The 20,303-nt window shown below is 40.4% G+C and overlaps 1 protein-coding gene and 1 long non-coding RNA gene across 7 annotated transcripts; both read left to right on the forward strand.

The window, feature by feature from the left end:
• Positions 1-1,872: 1,872 nt before the first annotated feature.
• On the forward strand, positions 1,873-18,329 carry ddx3xa (DEAD-box helicase 3 X-linked a). Of its 6 annotated transcripts, XM_042425641.1 has the most exons (21): positions 1,873-2,058; positions 2,151-2,224; positions 3,149-3,200; positions 3,489-3,536; positions 4,355-4,411; positions 8,785-8,958; positions 9,279-9,414; positions 9,559-9,663; positions 9,752-9,851; positions 10,011-10,146; positions 10,345-10,442; positions 10,528-10,626; positions 10,745-10,905; positions 11,013-11,157; positions 11,252-11,396; positions 11,738-11,788; positions 13,122-13,303; positions 14,018-14,135; positions 14,224-14,377; positions 14,821-14,942; positions 15,221-18,329. In XM_042425641.1, exons 2-21 carry the CDS (start codon positions 2,180-2,182, stop codon positions 15,304-15,306), a joined length of 2,214 nt encoding a protein of 737 aa, XP_042281575.1. In that variant the 5' UTR covers positions 1,873-2,058; positions 2,151-2,179; the 3' UTR covers positions 15,307-18,329. The 6 variants fall into 6 exon arrangements, with proteins under 6 accessions (XP_042281575.1, XP_042281578.1, XP_042281576.1 ...); XM_042425644.1 differs by having other exon boundaries at positions 1,873-2,224; positions 8,785-8,892; XM_042425642.1 differs by lacking the exon at positions 11,738-11,788 and having other exon boundaries at positions 1,873-2,224.
• Positions 18,330-19,478: 1,149 nt separating this feature from the next.
• LOC121906664 lies at positions 19,479-20,189 on the forward strand. The gene is made up of 2 exons (XR_006098703.1): positions 19,479-19,770; positions 19,855-20,189. It is a non-coding gene; the product is annotated as an uncharacterized LOC121906664 (long non-coding RNA).
• Positions 20,190-20,303: the final 114 nt, after the last annotated feature.

The following is a 20,303-nucleotide window of genomic DNA, read 5'->3' on the forward strand; positions in this document are numbered from 1 at the left end:
TTGCTAATGCTTGACTCTGCCTGACCTTACAAAGGACATTTGAAACCATATGATTAGGAGATGATCAGCCATCCCAGATGTCACATGTCCCATTTTGAGCAGCTTTGGGAAACAGTTTATGTAAATTAAATTTAAGTTTTAAAAAGCAGTTAAATAAAAATTTAACTACTTTTGACTGGTGCTGTATATAGTATAAAACGTTCCAGATCGTCTTCCTCCAGGAGACTCACACCTCTTGTCTCTTCTCTCTCTGTGTGAATGGTATTGTTGAGTTTCTTGTATGTATGTAGCCTCTTTCCAGGTCTCCATTGCAGAGAGAAGGTTGTTTTATTCTGTTCTCTTCTTGTATTTACATAATATTATCATTCCATTTATCTTAAGTGTTGTTGTTTCTGTCTACTCCGTGCATATGACATCATATGACATTATCTCAAACTACAGTCTAAGCATACAGGGTGTCTGCACTAATTGTAAAGCCCTTTGAGGAAAAGTTGTGATTTTTGGGTGGCCTATATAAACTGGAGTACCGGGTTGAAAACCACGTTTTATACATTTCCAAACATCATGTGTAAAGCAAACACAGGTGGCAATTCAGGTGACACAGATGATGGCTTTTATTACCAAATGATGTGATTATCCTATAGGATGCCTTGTGATGTTTGGAAAAAGTGATTTTCAACCCAGTATTCCTGTTTGGTCCCTGATGAAGGTGTAAGGTGTAAATGCTGGACTTTATTTCAGCACAATGCTGTTTGAATAAAGAAGTTGATGAAACTAACAAGTATGTGTGCATTCCTCCTCATTCAACTATTTAAGAGTTAGCTAGTTACCAGCACCAAAGGGTTGAGGTGCTTCTTCATTTGTAGCCTATATCAGACTATCTTTATTGTCAACTCATTCATATACAGGTATGCATTTGGGTCTATATGGTGCAACAGTAAAACAGGTAGACAGTGCAAGACAGAAAATTCACAATATAAAACATAAGGACATAAACTGAACAAATCTGTGCATAACATAATATTGCAAATATGATAGACACTATAAGACAGAACAGTAGTGCAAAGACAATGTAAACTGTAAAACAAGACACTAATGCAAAAGGACAGTGATATATATAAATGACATTTACTTGATTTGAAGTAAAAGTTGTTGGGGTTTGGTTTAGTATATATTGTTTATGGAGCCCACTCCAATTAGTTTATTAAGTTGTCTGGAAAACTTAAGAGTGAAACCTTATATCCAGGTACACTCATTGAAACAGGCCTCATATATTCAGTCCGTGTATGACTAATCCCCTCTATGTTCCCACAGCAATAAGACTGTTCAATTCCTCCTGAATTGACTGGATAGTTTTTTGTTTTCATATTTTGATGAGCTCTTGACAGTTTGAATTTCCCTTCGGAAAGTAATAAAGTAATATCTATCTATCTATTATTATTATTATCATGTTTTTTGTTTAGTTTAGTTTTGTTTTTAACTGCGTCATTGTAAACTGTTTAGGTTTCGGTCCTGGGGTTTTATAGGTACACAGTGAAGCATGTGCAAATGACGCGTCAAGACAGAGTTATATGACCAACCGCATTATTTTTCCCACCTGCATTCTGTGAAGACCCGCCTCTACTCTGCCTCTGATTGGCTCTGACTCTGAGACTTATGCATAAATCTAACCAACCTAATCAACGAAGGTAAGGAGTACCGGCCAATCAGAGGCAAAGTAGGGCGGGTCTTTGCAGAATGCGGGTAGGAAAAAAATAAGGCTGACCAATCTATAATGATCGGTTTCATGTGTCTACCAATAGCTGCGAAGGAGAAACATCGCGATGTTTGTGTAACAGCCCCCTGGCTGAGGCGATATCTCGCGTTACCTGAGCACTCGATGCCTCATTCCGCCACGGTCGAGCCTGCCGAGAGGGGGGTTTCTGTTCAACAGCGCTGCTGCAATCCTTTCATTTGGAAACTTGAACAGAATTTATATTTATAACAAACATCACTGTTTTATTTATTTTAAGTAAACGTTATTATCTAGCTAACTTCATAAGTAACCGTTGGCTCAAGGTAGTAATTTGTACAGAATAAGAGAAGCTAAGTTAACGTTACAGTTACATTAGACCCGGGTCGTGCTAACAAAGAAAATCCTTTCTCTTCAGAAATAATCCCCCACTACTCTCTTTTAGTTATGAGTCATGTGGTCGTTGATAATCCACACGGTCTAGATCAGCAGGTGAGTACTTTCAAGTGGCTACTTCAATTGTTTTTTGTTTTGTTTGTTTTAAAAATGGTGGTGATTTGCCGTTTAAGCACATGTAGTTTTCGGTAGAGAAAGAAGGAGCCTCGTTAGCCTGCAGCTAAGCTAACGCTGCGGCTGGTAAAATGGAGGTGATGATGTCGCTGTAGAGAAGATTGTGATGGCGGAGCTCGACACTGCGTTGTGCCAGCAAAACTCAAATAACAGCCTTATAGTTCACTGTTTTTGTTTAAGCTGGCGAACAACTCATTTAAACGCAACTGTAAATGACACGATAACCGTCTCTCCTGCGATTTTATCCCAGTTAATATCAATTTACACGGTTGTCTAATGTTCAATACCCGGCCGGTATTGGCCCGGCAAGCGTCGGGCCTTCTCGACCTGAAACGTGGCGCAGGAAAAAAATGTTGGCAGCGGGTTTTCAGCGACCCAATAACATATTTTATGTGGTCAACTTAATAAGTCGCTCGGGTAGTTTTAAACGTAGATAGGTCAATTAACTACTAGTATTAATTCTTGTATCACTTCCCTTTTATGTGGTATCTTTTTGTAATTTGTCAGCATTTTCCGGCTGGATCATTGTGCTATGCCGGTTGTTGCGACACATCAAGTTAATTTTAAGACCAATATCATAAACAGGGAGTTTTGAGGTTGTTTTTTTTAAATTATACCACGTAAATACGAGAGTCGGAAAAAATATACAAAATGATTTGATAAGAAGTTGAGAGGCAACCATTTTAAGTCGGAGAATTACTTTAAATATGCAAAATATCATTCGAGGTAGCCATTTTTTTCAGTTTAACTTTTAAAATGTATTGGTAGTTTTGGTTGTTTAGGCACTTGATTTTTACACAAATTACCCTCCTAAAACCGTGAATGTCTCTTTTTTTGTGTGTTTAGCTTGCTGCCCTAGACTTGAACTCTGCTGAGGGACAAGGCGGAGGAACTGGCAGTAAGTAATGAAGCCGATTTTTATTTTAAAAATATCTGTAAATGATTACATTACCTTCAATCTGTGCCTCATGTATTTTTTTTTTTTTTTTTTTTTTTTTTATAAATTTGACACTTAGATATTGATTATGTTTGAGTTACCAATATGAACCACGGTTTCTGTTTTACTGTCTGTGGTAATGCAAGTTCCTGTGTTTAGCTTCAGCTTGTAAACAATACCAATCTCAGTTAATGAGGGTAATAAACTGCAGATAGCACATGACATGTTTTTCTTTCTCTCTCCACTCAGGACGTTACATTCCACCTCACTTGAGGAACAAAGATGCTTCCAAAAATGGTGAGTTAAACTTAACACCACCCGCTGAGCCACAGTCAGACCAACAACACAGGTTTGACTTGTGGTGTTATTGATGTAAAAAGCCCATCAGAGCATGGTAAAAGCAAGCACAATTGCGGAAAAAAAACAAACAAACGGTGAGGCTTTAATCAGACAATATCTGTTTCTTGACATGTTTTTACCAGTCAAGACAAAGATGGTGGTTTTCAGTAGTTTTGCTGCACTCCAGTCCTTTGGACCGTTAAAGACATTTGTCTCATTTTTACAAGTGCACAGAATGAGGAGAGAAAGCCACGTCAAATGGGGTTTCTGTCTGTGCACTACAGCTTATTTGGCAATAATAAAGTAGGGTAAGTGGTTTTATAGAATGGCTGAAGCCTCAAATTTTCACCCCAGACTGCTCATAAGACAGAACGGGGCAAATTTTAAAACAGCCTGATTGAGTTTTAACAATCATTTCGTTGAATTGTTTTATTCTTTGGCTGGTGTAACGTCTCACATGTGAACAAGAGGAGTGCTAGCTGTTGACTGCTCTGATAAAGGGAAATGTGTGGGCTGGGGTTGGTGTCTGTATCAGTGTTGACATCTGTAGACTTTTGAAAATGTGTTTTTGAAGCCAGGATGAGGCGGTTATGAGTGCACAACAGTCTTAATTTTTTCTGTATTTCTTTAGCCTCTTAAAGGCTTTAAATCAAGACATGTGCTGTGCCTGGCATACTCGGATAATTTTACATTTTAAATAAATATTGGAATCTTGGTACTGTGTCATTACATACTTGACGTTTTTCTCGTTTTGCTGTTTTCTTATTCCACCGCAGGAAATGCTTATTCCGCTGGTAGACAGTGCGGTTATTCAGTGGCACCAGTAAATCTCTGTAAGTCCCTTCTGTCTGCTTTCGCTGTGGGCAACCTGCATTTCCAGATGCATGAAATAGCCATTTACACACCAGCAAAGCCAGTGCGAAGGGGGAGAGGGTTAGGTTAGACCCATACACTTCACAGTAAAAGTTAATGATGGGCTCATGATTAATTGATGTGCTTCTCTCTGCTGGAATGCTTGCTGTCAGAATGAGAAATACCATATGATAAAAGATAACGGGCAGTCTTATGTAAGCATAAGATACTTTACTATAGTGAGTTGATTTTCATCTTAATATTTTAATCTATTGAAGTATATTATAGATAGATTAAAAATGACTTTTCCCCCACTGTATATTCAAGCCCATATTTCACCTGCAATGTCCCCCAAGTTTCTTCTAAGCAGTGCCCACAACCATGGCAGGCAGAGTGTCCACACAGATACAGAAATAACTATACTTCAGGATGGGATGACTGTACGATCGGTAACTATTAGTGTAAAGTCAAACCCAACACTCATACTGCATGAGCCAGTAATTATGGGCGAGTCTTTTTATAGCCTGCTTCCCTACCTTTGCTCAGGTTACCCAAGACTGGCTTCTCAAGAGCTTGCCTTTTACCATGCCTACAGTGGGGGTTGGCGAAACAGATGTGGTATACCTTGATCTCTACCTGCATGCCATGCCATCTACTTGTTGGCAGAGTTTTATAGTGTATATAGCAAAACACTGGAGCACCGTCAATGTGCCCTTGCTTTGTCATTGTCACTTGGAAAAAAAGGCAGCAAATCTGGGCCTAACACAGCATTTGCCAAAGCTTGCAAATGAAGTTTATGATGCATGGTGATGGTGCCTTAAATATTCTGCACTGCATCACTAGTGTGGCTGTTTATACTAATAATGAGACAGTATCTGCTGGGAAAGAGTTACCCAAGTCATATACCTTTTTTTAATTGTATTGTCCAACCATTTTAACCTCTGTCACAGTTTATAGTCATGAGTCACAGTAGGGATTTTATTTATCAAAGTTCTTTGTTTTTTAGTTCTAAAGTACAGTCTTACAGCTTTTTTGTCTGCCTGAGGTTTACCCTTGAAAGGTACTTAGTGGGATTATTGAACAGTATGCTGAGACGCTGAGTGTGTGCAGGCTTTTGTTCCAACCACTGACTGTACCAGGTGATTTATTTGAATAGTTCCTTCTCAGTGGTGTGAAGATAGAATAACCACTGATTATAAACTGGTACAGTCAGAGGTTGAATAGAAACCTGCATGCACCAGGGCTGTCACTTTTTCAAAAAGTCAAGTTCGAACGAATTCGAACTAACAAGTAATTCGTTCACATGAATTCAAACACAACCCATATACCATAATGTGTCGGACATGCAGTTTGCTGTGACTAAGCACACATGGCCAGTGATGATCCGTCAGTGGCAGTGGTCAGTCTGTCTCACCGCTCAGTATAGTCTTTACATTTTCCTGTGTGGTGTCATACAGCTGCACTGTGTGTCTTGAGATAACACTGTTTCAGATAAGGTTGTAGAGTTGACGTTGCTCCGTTCGTTTGATGCCTTTGCCGCCTCACTTTTTTGGTAAACTAACTTGTGGATCGTTTAAGATTTGTTGTTGTTGAAGAGTAAGGTAGCTGCTTTTTACAAAGTTGGCAGTCTTTGGTGGTAGTTTTGCCATCTACAGTGTAAAACCCAAAATACTTCCACACACTGCTTCTCAGATGCTTCAGTGTCATGATTTTTTTTTTGATCAGCACAGCTTTGCTTGCTATTGTCCTTAGTCACTTTTATTTATTAGCTTAGTTTACTGATAGGTCAAAGAGCATGTGATTGGTCAAGCTGATAGTGAATTTTTAAGGGCTCCCTCTGCTGGATCACAAGATAAACTACTTCAAATGGTCTGTTGTGCTTATAGACTGTACATTTTGAATTCAAACAGGTAACATTACAGTTTGAATGTTTAATTTTTCTGGAGCAAAAGTTAGAATTTCAAATGAAAAGTGACAGCCCTAACATGCACTCAGCCCTCCTAGACACATGATTGAAATAGTCCTGATCTCAAATGGGTGTTTGTATATTGCTAGGTTATTTCAAAATGGTAATTATCAGGTCTTCTCCTTGGTCCGTTCTTGGACATTTGAGATGTGATTTGAGGCATTTTTAGCTTGTCTTTACTCTGCACTTAATGTGCATGAATGATAACTGTTCTTTTAGTCTAGCAGACTGTCAAAGCTAAATCATACCACAAGTATAACTCTTGGTTATAAATAGTCAAAGGAATCTTGCAACATATAGTCTCTGACGCTGAGCTGGTTTGAGTTGGTACATAAGCATCTCTAGATTATGCTGTTTTGTTGCCCACAGTGTGGGACATGATGATTTGGCATCATTAAAATATGTGAAACTGTGCTAGGTGACGTGTTTTCCTTTTCCAAGCAGTGTTGGATACACAGAACTGTTAAGAGCTCAAACTCAAAAGGTTTGAACTTCCTAAAGGTTGCTTTGCTAAAATTAATCACAACATGAGTGATATATGGGGGGGACTTTCACTTGTAATGCTGTAGATTAGACATGTGGGCTTTCACTTGTAGATGGACACAAGTCTATCTATGACTGCAACTAACAATAATTTTCATAATTGTTTGATCCTTTTTTTGGTACTCAAGATGTTAGAAAATATGTGTTCATCACAATTTCCTGAAGCCCAAGGTAACATCTTCAGAATCTCAAAGATATTCAGTTTCTAATCACTTAAGATAAAGAAATGAGGCAAATCCTCACAATTCAGAGGCTGGAACTAGGTAATTTTAGCATTTGTGCCTAACAAACAACGTAAGTGATCAATTATCAAAATATTTTCTTTTGACAAACTAGTTGATTAATCAACCAGTTGTTTCAGCTCTAGCCAACACTGCGTGGAAAATAAGAATAAAAACCCTAGAGTGCTTTCGTGTGTCGGGTAGCTATGACGCATCTCTGGGTTATTGCAACACTTAAACATAATTTTAAGAGGGGGAACTTTGTGGTTAGGGTGTAACTTGCATTGTTTTCTGAGTAAGCTGAGACTATATGGTACTATTTTAATCTTGGTAAACTGGTTTGATGTGATGTCATCTGCACTGCTGTCTCAGAAAATCAGGCTCTGACACTGCTGCATGGTGTGTTTTGCCATGTTTGCAGAGTGCACATCATTTTTGTCTGATACCAGTCTGAGTTATTAAATTCTTATTAATTTGCCACACTGCACTTGTTAAATTAAAGCTCACATCTATGCAGTAAACATTTGGACAGTGCAATGAAGCTGGGAAGGTTTCTAAACTAATCTGAAGTAAAAGTAATGCGTATCTTGCTTATTTGCAAGGCTGCAGTGTTTGAAAGGTCCCAAAATGTTCACTGAACTGTCAAAATCCATATCTTGTTGTTGTTGTTACCTTTTTGAATTGGTGAAGAAAATACTGGATCAGTGTACGGTTGGTATCACTGATACTCTGAATTTAATCACTCAGATCAGTATCAGAGACCAAAAAACTGGATTGTGGCCTAATTTGTCCATTATGGACTGGTCTACAACACATAGGTCGTGTGTACCCGTGTGAAGCATTACAAGGCTTTTTCCTTGTGCTTACTTGAAGGGGGCACCTCGATGGACATTTACCTGTTGGTCCACAGGTGCGAGTTAAATCATCCTCACTACAGATCTTATCAGCTCCATCAGCTGATCTAAAACTCCTTCAAAGCAAGTCCAATCTATGCCTAGATCTGTGCAGCTGGTCTGCCCTTTGATGCTACTGCGGCATAGCTTCTGCTACTTAGCAAGCCTTCCCATGGCAGCGCTAACTGACCATTGTCCCCCACCAGCCTCATCCTCGGCCTGCACTGATAATAGTGTGGCCTCCGATGGGAACGATGACACAGTCGATGTCTAAAGCTGGGCAGATCGTTGTGGTAAATGTCCCCCACAGGCAGAGTTGGGGCTCAGTAGATTGTTTGGTCCAGAGGAGTTATCCTATAATGAAGCCAGTATCTTGGTTATTGTTTTTAAAAGTAAATTAGAATTAGTTTACCTAAAACCTCTGCATCTATTCTCTTGTACATTATGTAGAACTTGCTTTGCATTTTTCCCCCTACTTTTTTATATTGGACAATATAAACATTTTTCTGATAATTCTGCAAGCTTTCAGCTCAGATTCATATTTACTATGGAGCTGCTTGTATCCCATCTGTCTGCAAATTAGACTAAACATAGCTCAGCACTGGAAGAGACTCATGGTTAGTAAGCACTATGAGTACAGCCAAATGCATACTTGCCCATTGCCAAAAATTTGTAACGTGCAACACTATGCTCTTCCTCACAAGCTTCTCCTGTTTGTGTCCCCCCTAAAGATTCATCCGGATGGGATGGTGGACGCAGCAATGGATTTGTGAATGGTTACCATGACAACCGCACCAACGGGGGCTTTGGAGGGCGTGGACCCCCTCGCAATGATAGAGGTGGGCGTGGCGCCTACCGTGGTAACAGGGGTGGAGGCTCGTTTAATCAACCATTACAGAATGCAGGTGGGGAAATCCTATCATGCCTTAAATTATCTCACTGTAGCTTTAGTTGCAGAGTGATGAAGTAAACGTCTACCATCCCCCACCCTTGTTCATGTAGTTGTTGCAATATCAGAGCACCCCGTGCACATGCAAGTTGCACTTGTAATTAACATTAGCTATAAACTTTATTTAAGATTAAATAACTTATGATCAATGGCATTCTGATTTAAGGGAAAGAAAATGTTCCAGTATTGGTAAGAATACAGCGTCATCTGACGTCTGACAGCAGATTTGCAGAAAAATTTCTGTTTCTAACAAGCACTCTCTCTGCTCCATTACAGGGTTTGGCAATTATGACAACAAAGATGGCGGCTGGGGAGGACCTCCAAGGGATGCTGCCTTCAACAGCTTTGGGGGGCGTTCTGATAGGTCCAAGTCGGCCTTCTTTAATGATCGTGGGGCAGGCTCAAGGGGAAGGTGAGTGAAATTGTTACATTTAATAGTTATAGTTAATACTTTGCTTATTACAATTACTAATACAAACTGCCTAGCGTGGTTTGTCTTTACGTAGTTTTTCCTTTTTTTAGCATAATTAAAAGGTAACATGCTCGATGTGTGCAGGTATGAGCGTGGCGGCTTTGCTGGAGGCGGAAACAGCCGCTGGGTGGAGGAGTCCAGAGACGAAGATTGGTCCAAGCCTACTGCTCCCAACGAGCGCCTGGAACAGTAAGCCAGATCCTGATCAGAAATAATAAAGCTAACAGTCACATTGCATCTACATTTGACCTAAACTTTTGCAAATCTTATTTTCTAGTGAACTGTTCTCTGGGAGCAACACTGGCATAAACTTTGAGAAATATGATGATATTCCTGTGGAGGCCACTGGAAGCAACTGCCCGCCTCACATTGAAAGTGTAAGTGTGCATTCAGCAGTGCTTGCACATTCTTATTGGTGTAATTAAAGGGGTCGGCCGTATCTATATGGCCTCTTTTCTTTTCTTTTTAATTTTAAAACATTTTAACAGAGCAGTTTGTGCCATATACTGACAGTGTCTGATTCAATTGTGCTGTAGTTCCACGATGTGGACATGGGGGAGATTATCATGGGTAACATCAACCTGAGTCGCTACACTCGTCCCACTCCAGTGCAGAAGCATGCTATTCCCATCATCAAGTCCAAGAGAGACCTGATGGCTTGTGCCCAGACTGGTGAGTGCTTCTATATATTCTCTCTCTGCACTTAACAGCCTTAAATAGATGTACCAGCCTTTTCCTGGTAAAATTCTCCTTACTTTCTAAAAAGAAAAGGGGTTCATGGATCGCTCAGTGTTCATCTTTAGCTCTGTTTTTATATTGTATTTCAGTGTTTAACAGTAGGACTGTGTTATGATCCCTGTTGTGTTTCAGGTTCTGGTAAGACTGCTGCCTTCTTGCTGCCGGTGCTGAGTCAGATCTACACTGATGGTCCAGGAGACGCTCTGCAGGCCATCAAGAACAGTGGACAGGTAATGGTGGCAGAAACACACAGTAATGGAACATATCTGTGACCATTTGACTTATTTGAATAAACATTACTTGATTCACTCTCAGGAGAATGGAAGATATGGACGTCGTAAGCAGTACCCACTCTCCCTTGTCCTGGCTCCCACCAGAGAGCTGGCCCTGCAGATCTATGACGAGGCGAGGAAGGTGAGCACCAAGCGAAGCACTGCATCTGACGCCTTCATAGAACATACTGCACCTTTGTTTGTTCAAATATTGACTGTGTATTCATATGCTTCACTGTTTTCCTTCCCTCCTACCTTAGTTTGCATACCGATCACGTGTGCGTCCCTGCGTGGTGTATGGCGGTGCTGATATTGGCCAGCAGATCAGGGAATTGGAGAGAGGCTGTCACCTGCTGGTTGCCACACCTGGTCGCCTTGTCGACATGATGGAGAGGGGCAAGATTGGTCTGGACTACTGCAAGTCAGTATAGCACAGGGATCCACTGAGACTAAACGTGTAGTTGAAACAAGTGACTCCAATATTTGTTTATATAAATACACTAAAGTATATGAAATGTGTCTCTGCAGCTACTTGGTCCTTGACGAGGCTGACCGCATGTTGGACATGGGTTTTGAGCCACAGATCAGACGCATTGTGGAGCAGGATACAATGCCACCCAAAGGCATCCGTCAGACCATGATGTTCAGTGCCACCTTCCCCAAAGAGATCCAGGTATGTTTGGGCAGTTAACAAGTATACAGACTCATTTGCCATAGTTTGAAACATAATATATGTTTACTAATCGGTTTGATTTTGTGTTGTGTAGATCCTCGCTCGTGACTTCCTGGAGGACTACATTTTCCTGGCTGTTGGGCGTGTAGGTTCCACCTCAGAAAACATTACCCAGAAGGTGGTCTGGGTAGAGGAGACTGACAAAAGGTCCTTCCTTCTTGACCTGCTCAATGCCACAGGTAAGAAAGTGGTTGAGTTTTTGTTTTGTTTGTGTTTTTTTTCCTCCTCCCATGAGGTCCCATTTAGGCTCTAAACCATCATCCTGTGTTTGTCAGTCTGCCCCATACCAAGCTAATATTTTACTATGCTACATCTCTGCTAACAAATGTTCATTATATTAAAAACCTGCAGTGAATGATAAAATATGAAAACAAAATTGTACAGGGGTGGTCAGGAACTGAAATCATGCTGTTTTTTAAGGGGTTTGCTTCTGATATGGTCTTTGTAAGCACAATCTAAAGCTGTGAAAGTTGTGTACTGCAGAGGCTTACATGTTCTGGCCGGTTTGGTTTTATCTTAGTTATTCCCAGTGAGGTTCAGGAAAATGTGACAGAGGCCCCAGAAAAGCCTGGTAAGTGTGAACATACCATAACCTTCACTCTGACCCCCAAGCCAGAAACATCACATCCCATGGCTCATCCTGTCCTCTGCTCCCCAGCTGACATGCTGCCTCAGTTTTTTGTTTTTTTTCCTTCCATTTCCAATAAGAGCTTGTAGGACCAACAATAACACTTAACTTGCACCATACATAGCTGAGTGAATTTCAGAGATGGAGGTGATAGTACAGTCTCTCTCCACTGAAAGGGGAGTCCCTTTTTAGCTTAGTCACTAAGGTCAACCGGTCAACGTGATCATGCTGGCTGTTTGTCATAGAAAGAGCTCTTAGTTTCCATGAGTCAGATGGCTGTGACAGATCTAATGGCACCAGCCTGCCTGTCAGTTCAGCAGACAGAATACAACAGACTCTGTGGATCTAGTGTAGTCCACTACACTGCTATATTGATGAATAGCACTATATTAATATTCCTTTTTAATAATGTATTGAGTCATTGCTGGCTTATTAGTATTACAAGTCCTGTGTTTTGTAACTAGACTTTACTTCCAAAGAAAAGTAAAGTGCTGTTTCCATGGTAACCGGTGCAGCTGCTACTATAAAAAGCAAACTAATATGTAATTTATGTCATGGACAGCCTGGCGAAAGATGGCTTTTATCAACCAAGGTAAAGAGGCTTGGTGGGGGGGCGCATCTGCATGAAAATGGCGAGCTGGGCGTCCTGTTTGTCAGTGCTGAAGTGTTACCACATAATAATTTAGCCAGTCTGGACTTTATTAAAGTACTCACAGGCATAAGGAGGTTTGATGGATGGAGTTTTTTTTCTGTCTTGTGCCAGAGTACATTTGCACAACAGTTGAAAGTTTAGCTGTGAATGATGCGACTTGAAACGTCCTGTCCTACCCCATCACCCCTCAGCCATTTTTATTATCGTGAGCTTTTATTCTGATAGCCATTAATGCCAAATATCTTAATTGTAACCCAATATATAACAATTCAATGGTTGTTTGAACATAAACAATAGTTATTCAGCTATCATCTTCAGTACTGCGTGCAGTAAAACTGAAGTCAAGCTTGTCAATTAATGGTTGTCAGTAAATTTAAAGCTTTTTATGCAACCCCTGTCTCCATTTCTAAGTTGTCATTTTGATTATTTTCTTATTTTACTTCATGATCTTGCAGTTGTTGACCTTGTATTATGACAGTTTTAAGTTCCTGCTCCCATTTCCTTTCAGTTCAGAAATCCATAAATAACCTTGTTCCCAGTTATCAATGATTTATTTTCTTTTTTCTCCTTTCATGCTCTTTATCCTGCTCTCCTCCTGTCTCATCCTCATTTCCTCCTGCGCAGGCAAGGACTCGTTGACTCTGGTGTTCGTGGAAACCAAGAAAGGAGCCGATGCCCTGGAAGACTTCCTTTACCACGAGGGTTATGCCTGCACCAGCATCCATGGAGATCGATCCCAGAGAGACAGAGAGGAAGCTCTGCATCAGTTCCGCTCTGGGCGATCCCCCATCCTGGTGGCTACAGCTGTACGTAGTCATGCAAACAAGTTGGCTTTTTTCCATTCTGCTTTTACCTCTTCGGGATCCTTTAATAACTGTGCATTTACCACACCACTGAAAATACACCTAATTGTTATGTTGACATGTAAATGTTACTTATTGTTTAACATATTAGTATCATTGAATCATGTCTCTATTATCGGGCAAAATGGTTTCTGTCCCATGTGGATGACTAGCGCTAATTATAATAACTGGCAGCATTTTCATTGGCTTCAATCCCTGAATGGTTTAATGCTGCAGATTTACAACAGGATGAATCTAGTGGTCAATAAATCATGAATCAGCCTTAATGTAATGATTTATTGACAAGGTTGCCATATTGAGTAAAACGTGTTTACCTTTTCTCTCCGTGAGATTTACATTTTTCTCACTGGAGGTGCATCATGTCCTACTACAGGACTTAATGGGTTGGTGGGTTCTGTTCCTTCCATTTTAATAAAATCAGTGTTAACAACATAATGAGACCAAATTACACTGGATACTTGAGAGCTCGACATTTGGGGCTTTAACACAGAATCAGAACTGGTTTGATTGGGGTCCAGTAATGTTCAAGTCATCTCTTTGAGCTAACTCTTGAATGCAATCAGGGCTAAACTTAGTTATCTAGGTCAGTGGACTAAATTAAACTCTTCAGTGTTGTCATCAAATCTTGACTTTATTTAATCTCTCTCCTTACTTCAGGTGGCTGCTAGAGGTCTGGACATCAGCAATGTGAAGCACGTTATTAACTTCGATTTGCCCAGTGACATTGAGGAATACGTTCACCGTATTGGCCGTACGGGACGTGTGGGCAACCTTGGTAAGTACAAGTTTTTAACCTGATGCCTATTGTGTATTTGAATTACTTGTAATACAGTATAGTCTGACACTTGCTCTGTTTTGTGCAGGTCTGGCCACGTCGTTCTTTAACGACAAAAACAGCAACATAACCAAAGATTTGCTGGACATTCTGGTGGAGGCCAAGCAGGAGGTTCCCTCCTGGCTTGAGAGCCTGGCCTACGAGCACCAGCACAAGAGCAGTAGCCGTGGACGCTCTAAGAGGTAACTTTCACACACAGAAGCAAATGTATTTTTCAGAACATACACAAATGCACGTTGTCAGGTGCAAGTCAAAGATCATACAGATCTCCTTCTGGGCATCTGTATATCTTTACAACATCAGCATGATCTTTTAAACAAACTGCTAGTTGACACATTATCTTATCTAACCATATATGTGCTTGTGAAAACAAAGACAAATACACCCAAATGTTGTTTGTCAACTGCATTTTAAACTGTGCCCTCAACTAAATATTCTTGGTTAAAGTTTTACCAAAATGAAGGCCACAATTCGTACATCAATATCACTCCCATGAGATCCTCCGATATTTAAACTACAAGTCCTTTATTTGGAGTAACTTTAATGCCTACTGGTCTCTAGCTCGTACCACCCTCAGAAGATCTAAACCATAACTTACACAAACCAACATTCTTGTCTTGTCAAGGTTCTCTGGTGGTTTTGGAGCTAGAGATTACCGTCAGACACCTGGAGGCTCTGGAAACTTCAGCAGCAGCCGTGGAGGACGCAACACTGGAGGACATGGAGGGAACCGTGGCTTTGGTGGAGGTAAGGCAGCAACGATGCATTTCCCAAGCTTTTTAACTGTTGTTTGAGCCATCAACACTTGTAGGTTGAACCTTGCTGCATCATGTTAAACAGTTGCAACATTTGTGCTTTTTGGCACAAAAAACTGATCCGCATAAAAATAGCAGCTTACAAGTTGCAAGCTCTTTATTGCATACAGTTACCGTAAGGCTTACCTGTAATGGGAAATTTGTCAATTTGATGTAAATGTATTTTTTGCTGCCGTTTGGCTAACTGACCTCTGATCTTGTCTTTCACAGGTGGCTTTGGTGGCAACTTCTATGGTAATGACGGCTACGGAGGAAATTACAGCCACTCTGGTAGTGTGGATTGGTGGGGTAACTAGTCACCATAGGAGTAGGTTGCCATGCCAACCCAACCCAATGGAAACCACATGTTAACTTAAGCCAGACCATAACAACCCTCCCTGTGTAGCTTCACTGACACACAGTACATTACCAACCCTGGTTCTCTGCCGTTCGCTTCTCTCAAAATGAAGTGTAGCACGACGCAAAGGAAAGTCACCAGCACGTGCAATGCACCGGAGACCGCAGAGATTTGCACACCTCAGAGTGAGCATGGATGCTGACATGCATTGTCCGATAGCAACCTCGGACTTTCATTGTTAGAAGTATTTTTGTTCTTTTTGTGGAAAAAACCCAATTGAATAACCTGAGGATCATTTGTATGTTAATGTACTGTGCCTTTTGAATTTAAACAGGAAATCTGTGTTTTCATTTCACCAGATGAACATGGCCAAGAGCTCTAAATTTGTTTTTACTATTATTTTTGTTTGGTGAAAAATATTAGAAAGGTAAAAAAAAAAAAAAAAAAAAAAAAAAAGCTTAGACTTAATCAAACCTTGGCAAACACTGGGACATTGTGGCTCTCGAGTCATGATTCCATTTGAACTTCAAATTTATTGCAGAAACATCATGTAGCCTTTTCTACAAACAGCTAATGGAGCCATTACTATATCGAATACAAACTGGGCCACTCTGTGAAGCAACCGTATTTTAATTCTAAGGGACAAAGTTACATTTGTTTGTTCTTTTTTGCTCACTCTATCCTGGACAGGCTCCTTTTTATGGATATGGTAGTCTTTGAAATAGCCATTCCTATTGTAATCTTAAGAAACACAGAAGTCATTAAGCTCAGTGCCAACAATCGCTGAGGTTTAAACAAGAATAATCAATGCTGGAACTTGTTACTCCACATTTTTCAATTGACTTGACAGTGTTATGGCAGCTAGTATGTTACCAAGTGCTAGCTACATAAAGTGGGCGGTGTTTTTTGTTTGTTTTTACTTGAGACATTTTTGGTGCAGGTGTGTGCAAAATTGAAAAACTCAGTCAGTTTTTTGATTTTTGTTTTTTTGGGGGGGGGGATTGTTTCTCTACAAATATGTATCAAAACAAAAAATGCCTGCCATCTTGAAAGTGAAGTTCAAAGTGGCTGCATAAAGGACCACAGCATCGGGAGGGCATAGCGTGGTGTTAGTGTTTACTGAATCGACTGACCACCGCGTGGCCCACATGGTATTCTACGCTTGCAAGTGTTTTGTTTTTTGGTCAAGGAGAAAGGACAAGTGAACTGAGTCGCAGGCTTAACTTAATTACAAACGTTTTCTCTTTTCAAGCTGCGTTGGAGGCATGGTTCATCTTTAAGAGACAGGCAGGAGAATGATCACTGAGGTTTATCAATTAAACAGGAACAGAGCGGGGTTGAGCAGCACTCCGACCACCGGGGTTAGGGAATCTAGGGTAGGCGTGGGGCGCAGTTTTCAGTGCACCGCTGTTGTCAGTGGCTTTGGTTTCCATTGCTGCATAGTGTAACTGTGGAGGCGGCCAAAGATGAGGGAGTGTCCACTTCCTTATGGAACATTAAAGTACTGTCAGGTCCTCTGGGAGTTCATCTGCTCTGTCATGTATAAAAATCTGTGGCTTTGTAAAGCCAGAGCAGGCTTTTCCTCTCAAAGAGGAGCAGCCATCGAGAGGAGGAGAGATGGGGGCGTTTGACCTCAAAATGCTCCAGTTTTCTCAACGGGTGTGTTGTGCCTTGAAAACTTTTTTTTAAAGAAATTGAACTAAAAGTGGATGCACTGACAGTGTTGAGAACTTGAGATTGAATGGTGCTACTTGATTTAGGTGTGTAGACCCTTGTACGTCGTGCCCATCAAGTTTTACAAAAGTTATTTTATTGCACATCTAGAGTTTTATATAGATGTCTTGGATGATATGTGTCCTTAAGCTTCCAAATATTGTGTGTGAGGAGATTGTGAAAAACGCAGCTTGTTTACAAAGGGGAAGGGTTCTCAACGTTTAAACCAGGATTTATTTGGGACCAGGGGATTTAGCAGTTGGGGGAATTTAGCCATTTGCACAGATTTCTAGATTCTACTTTTGCTGCTAGTTTTGTGTAATTTATTAAGCATTTTTGACAAATATTTATTTTTGTAAGCCTCAAAGTGATTCTTTGAAAGTTTCAGAAACTTGACCAAAAGACAGTACAAAAAACACTGGCACTTGAATGTTGAATGTCACCTGTATGCGTGAAATTTATATATTTCGGGGTAGTGTGAGCTTTTTAATGTTTAAGATACATTGGACTCAGTAAATATCCACAGCTGTTTCAGGGCCTCCTCAGGGCCAGTCATCTCTACTAGATTATACTAATTGGTCAACGAAATTTGAAATGGAATTGAACAAACATGCCAAGGTTTGGAATGAAGCTGTCAAAAGAGCAAATAAATTTCCTAAGCATATCAGTGCAGAAGTGTTCAGATTCTCCAATTGTGTGCATTATTGATTCTTTACTCTAATTTGACCTGATAATTATTTTTCTCCAGTGAATGTCTGGCACATGGCAATCCTTAAAGAAACAAACATGTGGTTTATTCTCATTGTTGTATTTGCATATATTAAAACTCTGGAGTTCTCCTTGAATGTGGAGCACGTCTACAGCATTGATTTCCAAAGCAGCCATCAGTGCCGTTTGGGATGAACAGCAGGCTCTGTGCAGGCAGAACCCGAGACCTGTTCCACGTCCACTAGAGAACCCTAGAGCTCTTTAGATGTAGACTTTGCTTTCTGTATTAGCTTATAGGCTACTGCACTGCATGGGAAATACTCAGCTGTGCAATTGTATGATTTTACCAAATAAAATGTTTGAATGCAAAATTATCTGGAAGAATCCAGCATGTTTCCTGAAGACTTGTTTACTGTAGTTGTGCTGAGAAGACCTGTAGCAAGCGGTCTGTCGCCCTGTGTGGATACGGGGCAGGCGGGCGGCAAAATCCAAATTGGTATAGATTGGATGGGCTTAATTTCTTTTGAAGAAAATATATAAAGATTTCATTTGTAAATTCAACTGTGTCACTTGTGTTATTTTCCCAAACATGTTATTGTAACTGAGTTGTCCTAAACTGCATCATACAGTGATGTCTGTCCATTCAGTGTGTGTGCTGTCACAACCTGCCTCAACAAAGGGTGAAGATGCATTGTCATAACAGTATTTATGTTCAGCTAGGAGACACAAACTCAATATAGTACAACATACACGAACCTAATACACTATACGGTCAAAAGCATGCGGATACCTGTGGATGGGTGTTTTTCATGGTTGACACTAGTGTCCTTGAGTCCAATTCAGGAGAAAATGTAAGAGAAATCTTCATGTTACAGTATTAACTGATCAATGATAGTGTGCTTCTAACACACTATCGTTGGCAACAGTTTGGGGAAAACCTTTTACTATTTTACCAGGAGACACAAATGTCAAATTCTATGCAGGTGCTCAGTAATGATTTGCACAAAACTGCACACTACTGTCTTGTTTCCAAATCATGAATTATGTTATATGTAAGGGAGGGTGTTAGGTGACTTCTCTACTACTGTAAAAACACATGATTGAATGTATATATGGGTAAATGTATTTATTCATAGATTCATATGTTTTTAAGGAAACAAATCAAGAGCAAACCTGCTAAAAATGTATAGAAACCTCATCACAAAAAAAGAAAAGGGGAATATGAAAACATGGAACTCTGAGCACTAAAGCACACTGAACTCATGAAATCTGAAATGTTAAAGAAAATAAATAATAAATTAGCGGCCCACTAAACATCCTAGTAAATACATGATCTCAGTCCCAGTCCCCACCATCTGGCCTCTGTCCTTATCTGTTTCAACCACTGACTATATAAAGATGACAATGACCCCATGAACAAAGCAAGATCCTTAAAAAGAAACTGTTTTCCCAGTTTCATGTGGAAGAAACTGACTGACCTTCACAGAGCCCCGACCTCAACCTATCCCAACACTTTAGGGATGAATTAACACTAACTGTGAGCATGGTCTTACTGCCCAACATTATTAGTGACTGACTCTCACTAAAAGGCCTTTTGCACTGAAAGCATTTTGACATGTCAGTTGGAAAAGAAGCAGGTGTAATTAATAAAATTAATGACGGCTGAATTCCATTTAGCTGCTTCAGTTTCAGGGTCTTGGTGCTGGACCACTCACACTGTCACAGTTGACTGGGAGACTTGAATAGAATAAAGTCATCATTAACGTTATTAGTAACACCTGTGCTTTTCCTGCTATGACAAGTCAAACTGTCTGCTGTGATAAAGGCCTGCGCTCTTGAGGCTGAACGGGAGAAAATCCCTGCAGCCAGATTCCAAAATCTTGTGGAAAGCCTTTCTCAGTGCAGCAGGCAGTCAGATGGTCAGGCTGAATCTCCCAGACGACCCAAATCCAGAGGCCTGACATTATTTCCTCTCATGGTAACCAGACATGCCGAGAACATGGTAACCCTGTGTGCTGAATTTTAAACTGACGTGGGATATGAGGTTAAAATTCAACCGTCTGACCTGTATTTCCTGTCTCTACAGATGGTTTCTACTTTGGCCATCTGTGGGAGCTTTTTAGGCAGTGAAAAGACATTACATACCCTGCATGAAAACCATGTTTACCCCAATTTTGGGAGGTTTTTCGTGTTACTCTTGAAAGAAAGGCCACATGGTCACCTAATGTGCTGAGTAGGTTTCATAACCACAGAGGCAGTGACACCCATTAAAACCCTGTTGTGTAATTTCTGTGTCATTTTGAAAATAAGGACATTCAAGTCTGGTGAACACATACAGCTCTCAGGGGAGAAAAGATGGTCATCCATACAGCTTCAACAGCACACTAATCTCATTTAATAAATTTTATTGATCAGCTCTCATCAGATCACACTACTGATGGCCTGCTCATCCCCTAATCCATTTCAACATCTGCATTTCTGACAAGTTTCATGTCCAACTTCATGCTCTGTGTGTGTGTGTGTGTATGTGTAGGT

The sequence above is a fragment of the Thunnus maccoyii genome, chromosome 11 (genome assembly GCF_910596095.1).
Source record: "Thunnus maccoyii chromosome 11, fThuMac1.1, whole genome shotgun sequence".
Lineage (NCBI taxonomy): Eukaryota > Metazoa > Chordata > Actinopteri > Scombriformes > Scombridae > Thunnus > Thunnus maccoyii.